The sequence below is a fragment of the Camelus bactrianus genome, chromosome 1 (assembly GCF_048773025.1).
Source record: "Camelus bactrianus isolate YW-2024 breed Bactrian camel chromosome 1, ASM4877302v1, whole genome shotgun sequence".
Classification (NCBI taxonomy): Eukaryota; Metazoa; Chordata; class Mammalia; order Artiodactyla; family Camelidae; genus Camelus; species Camelus bactrianus.
This window is the reverse complement of record NC_133539.1, coordinates 10,094,761-10,109,177: the sequence shown is the minus strand read 5'-3', so window position 1 is coordinate 10,109,177 and position 14,417 is coordinate 10,094,761. Positions and strand designations below refer to the sequence as shown.

At 35.9% G+C, this 14,417-nt stretch overlaps 2 protein-coding genes across 6 annotated transcripts in view; one reads left to right on the top strand and one right to left on the bottom strand.

The window, feature by feature from the left end:
- The window catches only part of LOC105070226 (uncharacterized), a 27,783-nt gene extending 26,855 nt beyond the window's left edge, over nucleotides 1–928 (top strand). For all 4 annotated transcript variants that reach the window (XR_012505550.1, XR_006725437.2, XR_012505531.1 and 1 more), the window contains one exon: nucleotides 332–928. The gene's annotated coding sequence lies outside the window, so the exon portion shown is untranslated. The remainder of the gene's footprint in view (nucleotides 1–331) is intronic.
- The window catches only part of GART (phosphoribosylglycinamide formyltransferase, phosphoribosylglycinamide synthetase, phosphoribosylaminoimidazole synthetase), a 24,449-nt gene extending 10,032 nt beyond the window's left edge, over nucleotides 1–14,417 (bottom strand). For both annotated transcript variants that reach the window (XR_006725431.2, XM_010956551.3), the window contains exons 1-13: nucleotides 14,273–14,417; nucleotides 11,982–12,168; nucleotides 9,736–9,831; nucleotides 9,154–9,328; nucleotides 8,004–8,115; nucleotides 7,142–7,210; nucleotides 6,502–6,627; nucleotides 5,110–5,197; nucleotides 4,812–4,897; nucleotides 4,449–4,617; nucleotides 2,547–2,778; nucleotides 699–793; nucleotides 298–407 (exon numbers count right to left, since the gene is read on the bottom strand). Coding sequence is in view for 1 of the 2 variants with exons in the window: in XM_010956551.3 (XP_010954853.1) it covers nucleotides 298–407; nucleotides 699–793; nucleotides 2,547–2,778; nucleotides 4,449–4,617; nucleotides 4,812–4,897; nucleotides 5,110–5,197; nucleotides 6,502–6,627; nucleotides 7,142–7,210; nucleotides 8,004–8,115; nucleotides 9,154–9,328; nucleotides 9,736–9,831; nucleotides 11,982–12,126 (1,503 nt within the window). In the remaining variant the exon portion in view is untranslated. The remainder of the gene's footprint in view (nucleotides 1–297; nucleotides 408–698; nucleotides 794–2,546; nucleotides 2,779–4,448; nucleotides 4,618–4,811; nucleotides 4,898–5,109; nucleotides 5,198–6,501; nucleotides 6,628–7,141; nucleotides 7,211–8,003; nucleotides 8,116–9,153; nucleotides 9,329–9,735; nucleotides 9,832–11,981; nucleotides 12,169–14,272) is intronic.

The window sequence follows — 14,417 nt, the reverse complement described above, 5'->3', positions numbered from 1 at the left end:
ATTATTGACTTTTGGCTAGCTGCTCTGAATACCTAAAGACAAAAAAACCCCACGAAATTCTGATAAGCTCCTTGGTCCAAAAGTACTCTCTTTAATTCCCCCAAATTACCCTTTTATCTAGAGAGAGCCTCAACAATACTGTGTTACTAGAAACATGTAGATATTCTGGCCAATTACATGATTATTTGGTATGGTCTCTATGGTACATTTATGTCAAGAGGGGAAAGATATATATTTGATACACAGTAAAGCCTTATCTTTCACAAAAGGCCTTTATTCACATAAGTGTCTGATTACCTTCAGTTTAGTTCCAACGCCGTCTGTTCCACAGGCCAGAAGAGGATCATTAAAACCGGCTGCTTTCAAATCAAAAAGACCAGCAAAACCTCCAAGATCAACATCACAGCCTGTTGGAGAAAATTATTAGCTGCATTTCAATAGCCAAGAACTGATTAAGAAGGCAGTTAAATATTAAAGGGGCAGACATATCCTTTTGAGTTGAAAATCATGGACAAAAAATGCTTTTCTTAATATTAGAGACAAGAAAGCAGAAGACTAGGAGCTTGGCTTACATTGGGCAAGTCTGACAGCAACTCGGCATTAATCTGGAACATTTTCCTCAGTGAACTACAAAGCCTAAATCAGTTCACAATGTTTGTCATAGTTAACTAACGAGCAAAGGTCAGGATCTGACTTACCTGGTCTGGAGGTGGCTTTTGCTAAAGGCTTAATTTTCTTGACCAGCATATTTCCAGCTGCAATGTCTACCCCAGATTCCTTGTAAGTCAGGCCTCTAGAAAGTTAAAAAAATAAAAAAATAAAAAAATAAATAAACTAAGACGTCACCCAAATGCCAGGGGAAAATTATTTTAATCTTAAAATATTATTTAAGTTAACCCTACTTCAATAAAAAAATTATTTAGCTGAAGATATCGCTAGTGATTTTCGTATCTCCTAATGTGCTGGGCCCCATCCATAGATTTTGATTTAACTGGTCTAGGGCAGGTCCTAGGAACTGAAATGTGTTTAAACAACCTCCCCGGATGATCATCACTATTTGGAACTACTTCTCTAGCTTAACTGTTTCTTCCAGAAATACTTCTCATAGGCAGCTAAATATACTGATATTTCGCCACAACCTTTCTTTGTTTGATTTTGGTATGGGAAGGAAAGGAGTGCCAAAACTGAATCAAAAAAGTGAAAATTAGGATTATAAGAAAAAGAAATCCCTCAAAAATGAAACTGAGCTCTTACTACAATAGAGAACTATATCAGTTTCCTTATAGCTAAAGACAGTAAAAACTAAGATAAAAAAAAATATGAAAAAAGCAAAACCAGGTAATGATATTCACTGCATCATTTCCACCTAGAACAAGGCCAACAAGTTGAAGCAGTACACTTAGAGATCAAGTCTGTAAATGGCACTGCGAACTAAGTGGTCTTGCCTTACAAAAATGACATGGCCCAGTAGGATGTAGTGATACATGAAGAAATATGTCAAGTCTTACTAGAAACAAGGTGCCAAAGTAAGAATAGACTTGAGAGCTTTGGCAGTTAACCCCAATAAAATTAGCAGTCCAGGGTCACACACAGATAGGAAACGAAGTTCTAGTGGTTAAAAACAGCTTTTTCTCTGGTAGCAGCTGGCACTGTAGCCTGTCATTTTCTTCATCTTTAAAGAACTTAGACTAGTATTAAGATTTCAAGTCCCTTGAAATAGATAATTTCAATAGAATCTGGTCATTTTAAAATAAAAAACAAAATTTTAGCATGGTATTTTGATATTCTCATTTCTAAAAAAAAATTCCATTATTTAAATTAAAAAAATTTGCCTATCAATAACAGTATAGCTTGAATTAAGTTGCTAAAAATTTCGCATTTTGTCCTAAAACAAATTTATTTCTCATAGATGAACTCTGTGAACAATAGTAATTGTGACACGTCCTTATATCAAAACACCCACATTTGCAAATAATAGTTCATTGATTTTACAAAGGAATAGTTAGTTGTACATGACAATAAATGAATCAATAAGGGGTTAAAAAACACACTTCAGTAATAAATATAAATGCAGTGACCAAATGAGATGGCCAAAATTTATAGTTAAATTAAGTTACAAAGTTAGATGGCCAATATTTTCATCTTGAATTCTTTGACAAAAACCAGGGACTAAGACATAAATGCAATAGTAGTATGTAAATATATAACTCAAGGGATAAAAATCTTTACCCCCTCTTTATTGATGAATAATTGACAAATGATGATTGCGTATATTTAAAGCATACAATGTGAAAAAAATCCCTAACATCACTGTGAGTTTATTGAACTTTTCAAACATGAGGAGCTGCCATGAAGTTTTTTAAATTTCATTTGAATATTATTGTAACTAGTAAGTTTTGATTCAAGCTAAGTGCAAATCAAAATCAGATCAGTCTCAGAAAGAGTTAAGAATATAGAATGCCCTAGTACAGGGTTAATGGAGTTTACTCCATAGCCATTTATGCCAGTTCTGAAGCTGTGCTATAATCACTTGGTCAGAAACTTACCTGGGCTGCTGAAGGAAAGCTATGGCATGACAGCCGATGTCCTTCCTGTAAATGGCTCCCTCAAACTTTATAGCAGCTAGTCCTTTCTTGGCTTCTTCAAGGGCTGAGACAAGATTTTCCCGGATGGCTGTTACAGTAAGGACCCTACCCCCATTAGTCACCACTTTGCCATCTTTTAGGGCAGTGCCTGCTTGGAACACCTCTAGTCCTAAAGCTTGAGCCTCAGAAAATCCTGTGAGAGAGCACATTTGACATGTCAATAGCAATAATAATATTTTATATTGTGGTTTATAATTTCCAGAATTTAAAAATAAAATATTTATTTCACTTAAATGAACCTTCACAAGAATCCTATCAGGAAGGAATTAATGTAATATAATAGTAAATAGACCCTTTCTCCTAAGAACAGTCTGTTCTATTCTAGGGTGACAACTGTAGTCCTAAAACCTTGTGTTATCATAAATCTCATGTAAGAATGATTATTTCAATGAGTGAGGGGGAAAAAAAGATGCTAAGCCCTGAAAAGTTTGAGACAAAAATACACAGTTATTTTCTCCCTGACAAGTTAAAAAAAAAAAAAGATTAAAAAACAATGAATAAATCCTGCATATGATCACATTTTTTTACTTAAAGGAATTTTTTTGCTTTTGATAGCCAACTAAATAAAGTTGCTTTCTTTCTTTTTAAAATAACCAATAAGATCATTGCAATACCAAACACATTCTTAATCTTCTCGCTAATACAACATTTGTAAAATTTTAAGACAAATTTGATTTAAATTAGGTTTTGGGCTCAGCCTAAAAGAAAATCCCTGGCTTCATTTTCTTTTCAATTACTTTTGAGATCTTATTTATATTCTACATCTAAAATATTATTAGATGGCATTTTCTAAATTCTGAAATGATCAACACGGACAGTTTATACAAAGATAACCTCTTAATTAAAAAAAAAATCTTAAATCCCCAGCTTGTCCTTTTCCATTTTCACTTCTCTTTTAGCACTAATCATATGTCTTCCCTAGATGTTTTTATTATATAGAGGCATTCAGTCATAGGTACCCAAATATCTGCTGGTGTCGTTAACACCCAATAATGCAGTGTCAGAGATTACTTTTATACTTCTCACCTCAACCTTAGGGAAGTTTCACCAACACAGAAGATCTTGATTCTATCCATCCTCTATTTATTTCAAAAGGTAATCAATTTCTAGCTGCCCAGTTGCCACGTGTGGGATCAACAGGGCAATGGACTTATTGTCTGGGCAAGACAGTAAATACAGTGTTTGAATCAAACACAGGACTGGGGTCCTAAGGGAGGCCAAACTACAGCCTGCTAGGGATCAGAGAGGTCTGCTGTTGGGCTTAATGGCGCTGGGACTTATTTAACATTCTAAAATAGTTTTATTTAACATCATTTAACTAGATGCCTCATCTCCTATAAAGAGAAAAGGAAGAGAAGGTTATACTTCTGAAACTTTAAATTCTGCCATCCAAGTGACTATGGGGTGCACCGCCAACTGGGGGGTTAATCTGTGATCATTCAGAGATCACACCTCTGAAATTGATTGCATTGATGTACTTTATACCAATGTTCCTCCGACTCTCATACATTCTCATTATCTTCCTGGCTCTTGGAGGATGAAGAGAAAGGCAGCACTGGGCGATACTCTGGAAATCTGGCTAGGCCCACTTAAATCTTCATTGTGCAGGAAGGGAAACGGATGGCAGTAATTTGGATATCTGGACACTCATATCCAACAAGCAATATGGTTATGTTAAGAACCCCTGCAAAGTTACTGATGGCTTTACATCCTTAAAAGGAGAACACAGCATGGGACAAACTCCTGTTGTGGTCCTGGTCACTTGTCACATTGTAATCCAACCTTCTGTTCCCTGATATTCACCTGTTATCTCTACACCCTTGGTGTAGTCTCCTGGATAACCTTTACTCGCCATGACAACAGTTACAGCAGTGTGGCTGTCAAGCCAAATAGGAAGAGAGGTGCAGAGCAGGCCATCTAAGGTAGACTGAATCACTTCATAAAGATCGCTTTTAAGAAGTGGGAGGATCACCTGGAAAAACAATCAATGTGACAGGTGAGAGAAATTCCAGCTCTCCTTTAGACAATTTATTCACCGGGATACCAGCAGAACTTGCATATGTTTCTCAAAGGTAATTATTTCAAGGCTGATAAATCTTAAAAGATTAAAACAGCACACATCTTTTACACAGTAGTACTTTATATTACATTATCCTTATTACTCACCTGGCACTCTGGATCTCCGAAACGACAATTAAACTCCAGAACTTTTGGGCCATTGTTGGTCAGCATTATACCAGCATAAAGAATACCTTCATTAAAAAAGGAAAAAAAAATTGATAATGAAGACATTGTGTTGTGACTATGAAAGCTAGAATGTAAACTTATAGTAATCAAAGTTTTGGAATAACCATAACAAATGTTACAAAAGTGGTCAATTAAAAGGTGGTTAAAAAAAAAAAAGGGAGAAAATGGTGTCAAGGTGCTCTGTAAATAACGTCCACAGTGACATCAACATGCTTACCTGTGTATGGCACACCCTCCTGCTGCATGCCATCCACAGTCCTCTGAAGAATGGTATTTTTAATTTTTAGCAACAGATCCTTAGAAACCTGGGTAATACACATAAATATTTAAATGCAATTGGTATTTTAAAGAATCATCCTGTAAGTAGTATCACGTGAGACAATGAGAACTATCATTGGGCTAAGCACTTTAAATTCATAAACTTTTTTTTGTATATAAATTTTTCTTTTTCTTTTCTTTTATTCATTTGCAGGGGGAAGGTAATTAGATTTACTTACTTATTTTTTTGATGGAGGTGCTGGGGACTGAACCTAGGACCTTGTGCAATGCTAAGCATGCACTCTACCACTGAGTTATAGCCTACCGCCCTAAATTCATAAACTTTCAAAATCCTCACATTGACCCTATCAAGTAAATAGGTATTTAGCCTTATTCTTCTGAAATGGGAAAGAAGACCTCTGATGATCATAAGCAGAAGCTGGATTATGTATTTATTGATCAGTGTCAGCTGCCATTTCAGGACTAAGTGACTCTTCAATCGCCCTTCATTACCAAACCTAGAGATTTTTCAAACATTTACATCTTTAAAGCCCACTAAAAATAGTTTCTTGAAACATAATAAAAACTAAAAATGTCCTCATCCACCTTGAGGCTCTTTGTATACTTCCAGTATATCCTACACATACTTCATAAGCCTATAAACTTGAGAATCTAGAGTTTATAAATTGTAGAAATTAGACCCAGAGATAGTTTTCATATTAAAATCACTTTTACCAAATGGTAGTTTTAATACTTAAATAGTCTAAAGTAAACCCTGTTTGGGTTTTAATCTTTCAATTAAGAAAAATAAAGGCACTGTATACAATTATAACTATCATTAGTGAAAGGAATGGGTGAGTTTCTGAAGTGCTAATCTATTTATAATAGACTCAATGCAGATTTTTAATAAAAATTTGTCAGAAATTGTTTGGAAGCATACTTTATCCATTAAGAAGTAGAAAGACTAGGAGAACAAATGATAGTCTGACTTGGTCCTCTATTTACCACATACACTCTTACTGAGTCTTATTTGTTGGGCCCTGGATATGCAAACAAGAATAAAAGATAATTCTAGATTATAATTGGCTCCCATGGGTTGAAAATAGGGTGTAGAGAGGAGTGGCTAGAAGGATCTGCTCAATCCATACTTAAGTTAGTACTTTAAAGGCTTTTAGAAAAGGTTAGTTTTAGAGTGAGACCAGAAAAGATACTTTTCACTTAACAGGAAAACCAAATTGCTGATTAGTACTATCATTCACGGGGGGAAAAAAAAAACCCAGAAATGTGTCATCTAAGAGCTCTTTGAGAAGACCAATTACCACTGAACTTCAGCTGAGCCTCTAGGAGGTACCTGAGGTGCTGGACAACAAGCTCCCATTCCCCCAGTGTTGGGGCCATGATCTCCCTCCAGCAGTCGCTTATGGTCCTGTGCTGGGGGCATGGGGTCCACAGTCCTTCCATCAGTGAAACACAGACACTGTAGAGAAAACAAATAGTCCACTTAATCTTAAATGCCAAAAAGTGAAAAAAAAACTTAATAAGGAGGACTATATGTACCTTAACTCTTCTCAAAGGAAGTTTCATTTTTAAAATAAAATGATTTAAAACATACATAACCCTAAGATTTCTACATTAAGAATCAGAAGATATTATACACTTAATTTCTGAAGGATCTGTAAATTTTAAGCTAGGTTAGGATGGAAAAAAAAAAATCAAGCTACCCTCACAGTAAAATATTTCAGTCCTTCTCTCCTTGAAATAATGTGTGCTACAACTCCAAGTCCCCTACTGATACACTGGGGATGACTGAAAGAAGATAAGTTCTTTTTTCATTTGTATCTCTAATACTAAACATACAAATTCCTTTGTAACCGCTTGGTTTATGCTCTTAGATAAAGTAACCAGAGTAAATGAAGCTTTTTTGGGGCTCATAGATCAGATTAACACAGCTTCTTATCCTCTATAAAAGCCCAAAAGATGAATATACGTACAGAAACCTCTTCTCCTTCAAGAAGTTCTTCAATAACAACTGTTTCTCCAGCTTCTCCAAAAGCTTTATCCTTATTGTAGGTAAAAAACAAAACAAAACACAATAACAAAAAGAGAAGTAAATTATAAGCCTTTAATATTTAATTAGCTATTGTTATTTTCTACCATTTGTATTATGAAACCAATGCACTAGTATTATAATTTCTCTTTCCATTTCTGAAAGCCTTAAAGGAACATATGAATGTTTTCTATTTTTAAAGTGGCAATGATGTAGAGTTAGCACTGGTACAGATGAGATGAACACATCATTAAAACTCTCCTGGGGATCTAGCTTTCCAGTTTCAAATAAGGTTACAGAAAAACAGATGTTTTCATTATTACCATCTAACTCTTATTTCTGATTATAATCATAAATGTTTGCTTAAATAATTATAGCAAAGAATATCCGTGAAAGTAGATTTCTACAAGGGGTAGAAACCCAACCAAACCAAGATAGATCATAAAAAAGGCAAAGTGTATTAATTCTTTGCTTCACCTCTCTTAGTTCTGGGACACAAAGGACAAATACTTTTGTTCTCATGAATGGTTGAGAATTTATTTATATGTCCTACAGTCTGAGGACTTCCTACTTTTCAGCAGCTGACAAAGGATTCTGGGTAGAACCTACTTCCAAGGAATAGAATCATTGTAGATCTATAATAACCCTTTTATAGATTATGGATTATAATACATAGTATAATGAGAAATAATTTATCTGTGTGTTTGCTATGTTTTCCTTGCCTTAGGAATATTGTAAACTTAAAAGAATTTATTTATCCAGGGTGACTAGAAAATTATGAATTTCTTTCAGAGGGATCAACTTACATGCATGATCTCCTGTACAGCTTTGCAGGCCTCTTCTTTGCTCTTTGCAACAATCACCCCTTTCCCAGCTGCAAGACCACTGGCCTTCACAACCAAAGCAGGGAAGTCTGCACTGTGAAGACAAGAGTAATTTTCAACATCCAATAAATTCTTATGATTCAAAAGTTTAAAATGCTTTGGATATGCTATAGCAACAACTGATAAGCAGAAAGAAAAAAACTGCTAACACCATTTTGATGTACTTCCTGCCAGGATTTTTCCCTTATGTATTCTTTTATAGTTATCACCATGTGGTACACTTTTGCTTTTCTCACTTATCATGAGATCATATAAGTAAAATCTTTGGGGGAAAAAAGCAGTTGTTTAGTATGGATATGGCGTGATCTTTAAGATATAAAGCTGTGAATCATACTCTCCTTCAAGAAGATGTGCTGTATAAGACCCATATAAACATGGGCACACAGATCATTAACTGAAGTAAGTAACAAAATTGTTACTTTTAAGGTGTTTGGCTACTAGGAAATAATAAAATTCAATGTAGAATAAAGAACAATTAAGAATGAAACTGACCTAACTAAAAGGAAAACATACCAAGTAAGAAGTGTCAACAAAAAAGGGGCCAAAGGTATATATCTACCAATATTTTTATTGCTCAATGTTTTCCATATAATAGAGAACAGGATGTTTAATTTATGATTTAGAATTGAATAGTGGTGGCAGAAGGCCAAGTGATGACTCCTCACTTTAGTTAATTATTTATGAAAATATCAATATCCTTTATGTTTTAAGATGCCACTGCGTCAATTTGGCTAAGAATACATGACTATAGAACCAAATGTATTTTTTCCTCTAGAAACTATTCAGTAATAAATATTAAAAAATGTATCTTTCTGCAAGGCCACAAGATTGTATACCTTTATATGCATAGAATTCCATTTTATTTTGATGTTGGGAAAAAGGCAATTTACATAGTATGAGTTTTTCCCTAGAATTGCCTTAGTATAATATATATATTACTTAGTATATTATAAGTAAATATACTATATTATATATGACATATAATATATAATACCATATACTTACTATAATATATAGTATATTCATATATCATAACAAGACAACTGCCCTTCACAGGCAGTCTTCTACTTACCTCGTAATGAAGGTACAGGCCTCTTCAGGTTTGGTGAAAGCTCTCCATCGTGCAGTTGGGATTCCATGTCGGTCCATAAATTCTTTGGCAAATCTTTTGCTGGACTCTAACTGAGCTGCTTCTGCTGTGGGGCCAAAGCATCGCACTCCTGCAGATGTCATGTTATCAACAATTCCTAGTGATGGAAACAAGCAGCCTTAGGTGAGTCAAGGTCTCTGCAGGGCCTTTTCATCCTGAAGAATCAGCATTAGACTAAATCTACATTGAGCTAAGACAGATGGCAGAGAATAAGTTTTTCATGTTGTTTACAGGCTGTAAACATAAATGCTACTGATACGTGATTGAAATCCAATAAATTACTTGTTGTATTTCCCATGGCTACAAATTTGATCTCTCATTCATCACATCACTGATGCTTGGGGAAAAAAAAATTTAGAATCCATAAATTTCAAGGAGATGAAAGCTTTTTCCAATGTAATATTATATTAGAAATCCTCATCTTTAAAATATACTGGATTAGATGATCTCCAAGCTCCTGTTGGCACTGTGTATACCATAAAAATAAAAAGAAATGAACTTTACCAGCAGCCAGAGGTGCCTCTGGTCCAACAACTACAAATTCAATTTTCTCATCTTTGCAGAATTGAGCAAGGGCAGTGTGATCACTGATTGAGACATCTATGAACAGAAAAAAGAAACAAACCCACCTCATTTAAAAAACACCATTTAAGTTAACTAAATGTCATGCTGAAAAGCACTATACTTTAGGATGCCTATTAACTGTTGGTTTTCTATTACTGGTACAGATGAGTTTTACTGTGAGAAGTTCAGAGCAGAGTGCATTATAGAGTAACCAACAAAACTCAGTTCCCTGCTATCACTACAGTGATAGCAAAGAGCTGAATAAGTTTCCCAGGAGTTACTTTCCCAAGAGGTACTTTCTTGACTATGATGTTCACGTCACTAGTGTTGATTGTAAGCAAAGAAGTGTATCAGAGAATATACCCAAAAACTGGTCTTTTAATGTCATTCATTCAAGATTTCCTGAGAACTACTATGTGCTAGACAGTGCCCTACTCAATGGATTAAGATGTGAACACAACACAGGGTCCTTCCATTTAGGATGCACCGTGGGAATGTTGGGAAATAAATCTCCAAGCGAAATAATACCAAGTGTGAATACGTTAGGCAAATTTGATGAGGTAAGTTGGAGGGCTATTTCTGATTAAGCCAGGAAGGGTCTCTGTATAAAGATGTTTATGCTAAAAACTGAATGATTATAAGACCTAGCTCACTTCTCCAACCTACAAGCCAGGTAAACTTTCTTTCTTGATCGAGTTCTAAGTAGTAGTAGGACCAACCATGCACTAACCATGGGTTGGTTATATAGGCACTCTTCTGCTTCACCGCATATGGGTCACCATTCTTAAGCTGGCTGAAATCTCAAATTACTCTGCACATATGTGGTATTTGTGATGTGCAGGGGATATGTGCAGAAAAGGCAGAACTCTCAAACTACAGGAACTGCCTCAGTGGGATAAGGATGGAGTACCATGCACTCTGGGTTAGTAGCTGCATACACAACTGGGCTGAGCAGAGCCAACTATATCAGCACAGCAAAGGGTGGCAAGAGGAGGATGACACACCTAACCTGTTGCTGCAAGTGACAGCAGCCTCACCACAATCTTGGGAGACTTTTATGGGTTGGTTTGTATGACATCAATTGCACCTAGATAAAATGTGCCAGTTCTTTAAAACAAAATAAAACAAAACAGAGCAAAACAAAACAATACCTAATTCCCATAGCTAAGATCCCAGGGAAGCAAATATTCTCTTACTTATCTTTTTCTTATTAATTTTGGCCCTATGTATGCAGTTATCTTCTCCCAGTTTGTGGCTTGTTGGATCTATGTTGTCTCCGTAAGTATTATGTGCCATGTAGGGTACTAGGCATAGTGCACACAGTGCAAAATAAGACAGGTGAGTTCCTTGCCCTCATGTAGCTTACATTCTAGAGCTAATGTTCTATGGGGGAAATGAAGATAAGAGACAATAGAAAAGTAAAAGTAGGTACAGATAATGATTCATAACTGACAACAAATGAAATGGGAGTGGACATGCTTTATTTAAAAACTTTAGGAAAGTCCTCTTTGAGGAGGTAACATAAGTTGAGGCCTGAATGATGAAGAGCCAGTAATGCTTGGGTTCTAATACAAAGTCCAAGGCAGCTCTGTTTGGGAAATTGGCAGGACTGCATGGATGGAGAACAGTGAGAAGAAAACAAAGGATATAAACGATCAGGCTGGGGGAAAAAAAATCAGGCTGGAAAGGCAGGCAGAGGGCAGATCACAAAAGCTTTTAACAGGAATGGTAAGGAGTTTGAGTTTTATGCTAAGTACTATAGGAAGTGACTGAAGAGTTTAACGTAGCATAAGAACTGATCATTTTTTTTCATATTTACCAGTGGAAAAGATAAAGGTTGAGATCCATCACAGAGTAAGAACTGCCAGAACTTACATTTAATAGCACTGCTCAATTTTTCATTCCCCCAAATACACACCGAAACACTTTAGCCTATATTAAGCACTTTGTGAATTTTTCAATGGTTATGTAATCTTAAAGATTTAAAATAATTTAAGGTAAGGAAATGCCACACTCTAACAACAGGATAACTTAAATTTACAAGTATCTGGCAAGTATTCAAATTACCACATAAATTTTTGGGTTAAGAAAAGCATTCAAATCTGAATAGCAATTGATCTTATAAAGAACAGATGTGGTTGGCAGTTTATCATTTACAATCGTTAACTATCACTTTAAAACATTACCAGTATTTGAAATCTTTTCAGAGCAGGCAGTGCCTGCATTTCCTGGGGTAACCAACACCTGTTTGACATGATTGGACTGTGCAAGTTTCCAGGCCAGTGCATGTTCCCTTCCTCCACTGCCAATGACAAGTACTCGGGCTGCCATTGCTTTGTCTGCAAAGCAGGAATTTCAACAGGAAAATGAAAGCTGCAGAAAGAAAACCACAGTTGATACCTTGGAATATATATATTTTAAAAATCACGATTTCTAAACATGATTTAAGTAGTCATTTGTAATCACACAAACAACATTTTATTCCAGCAATTCACTTGTGAAATATTAGGACTCATAACTTGAGAAATACGACCACTCATAAATGGTGGCTGAGTGCCTTGCTCCATTAAAAAAAAAAAATCTACGAACAAACACCTTTCTTTGGGCTTCACTTTTAGAAGATTTAATAATCATCAAACCTCAGTTAAAAATAAATCATTTTAAATTTAGACCCCAAATTTAAAATAACTTTTTAAACCTTTAGTCTTACTAGACTTTAAAGTTATAGTAAGTTGAAAGAAACATTTAAGACTGGAGCCTGTAAAAGGTCAGAGAGTAAATATTTTCACCTTTGAGGGCCATATAGTCTCTGTCGCAATTACTGAACTCTGCCACAGAAGCACGAAAGCAGACTTAGACATAAATAGACAAATGTGGACTGGCTATGCCCAGTAAAAACTTACATAAATAGGCAGTGGGCTGTAGGTCACTGTTTGCCTATTTCTGCTCTAAGCAATAGGAAGCTATCAGACGTTTGTAAAGAAAAACATGGCTTTGTTTCAATAAAACCTTATTTATGGACACTGCAATTTGAATTTCATATAATTGGTAGAGAAGGCAAAAATCAAACTTGAACACGTCTCACTTAGTTCTGGCGTTTGGTCCTGAGCAGGATGGGCAACTGTGTCTTAACTCAAGTTAGCAATGTGGCCTTCCTTGGTTAAGCTCTTACTACCTGTAACTCAATTTCTTCATACCTTAAAAGGTGAAATTAAGAGAGTTTGCTTTATGTGGCCATGTAAGGATTAACTGAAATGAAACATAAACTATTAGTACAATTTCTTACACTCAGCAGTAGTAAATGTTAACCTGCTATATTTTATTACTTTTGCCTAAACTGATAGAAAGCAGTTTTAACAAGGAAAAAAAAAGCCAAGGAATGAATAATTCGTCACAGTCATTTACTAATTTTCAGAATATATTTAATTATGTAGAAGGCAAATTGATAACAGGAAAATGTGAAATCGGTCACTTCTTGTGAGATGCTAGGATTACACATTTAAAAGAAACTAAATTGACAATATAAAAACTTTTTTAAGCACTTTGTGCCAGATGCTACTACAAATGCTTTTCACGAATCACTTCACTTAATCTTTAGAATTCTATGAGGTACATAGGAATACTATCCGCATTTTATAAGAAACTGAGGTTCAGTTAGGTTAACTTCCCGGAGAGCACACAGCTAATAGAGGGTGGAGCCTGGATTCTAACGGAAGCAATTTTGCTTTAACAACTGAAAACATGAGAAAGAAAAGAATTACTAAATTATCATCTCAAAGAGGGGAAAACTATTTCAGATTAATGGAAAACACAGACTTGCCATGTGTATTGAAACATCTGAAATAAACATACCTTTAAATCTATATAAAACATTACGTTTAGTTTGAATAGGAGGGGCAGTAAAGGGCAATTGTTCTGATTACACCAGTGGATCGCTGAAATAGGATTAGGACTCAGCCTGAGGGAATCTACGCCAGGAGTGGTTAGGAGGCCACCAGCCAGAGTGCCTTGGTTTGGGTTAAGACTTACTGGCTGAGATATTTTGAGGGACTTAAACTTTTTGGGCCTCAGCCGTCTAAATGGATAACATAACGAGAATTAGAGAGCCAGGAAAAGCAAAAGCCATTTCAAGGATTTGGTGAATAATATAAAGTAGAATCCAATTACAAAATTGGATTAAATAATCTGCAAGAGACAAAGGGTGCTTAACGAGAAAATATGTAATTTCGGTGTGTGACCTAAAAAAAGCAAGATGATACGAAAAAGCCCTGACATTCTGGAAAGCAGAGAAAGTGACAGATTCTACGTAAACCTCAGTGAAAAGTGAAAAGCACATGGCCAACCCTCACCCACCGCACTTACAAATGAGATGAAAGTTCCTACAGCCAAACCAGTTTCTACAGTTTCATTCAACTTCTAGTATTAAGTCGCCAAACCAAACCATGAATGCACTTCACTGAAAAGCGGAGAAACTTACCCACAGACACAAAGCGGTCTAGGCGCTCTCACTTTGAGCCTCACCTGCGCGTTCGGGGCTCTGCAGCCCGCCCCGCGCCGGAAGTCGGCCGAGGGGGATCCGGCTCGCGCGCCCCCCCGCCCCGCCCCCGGAGGGCTTCGCCTCT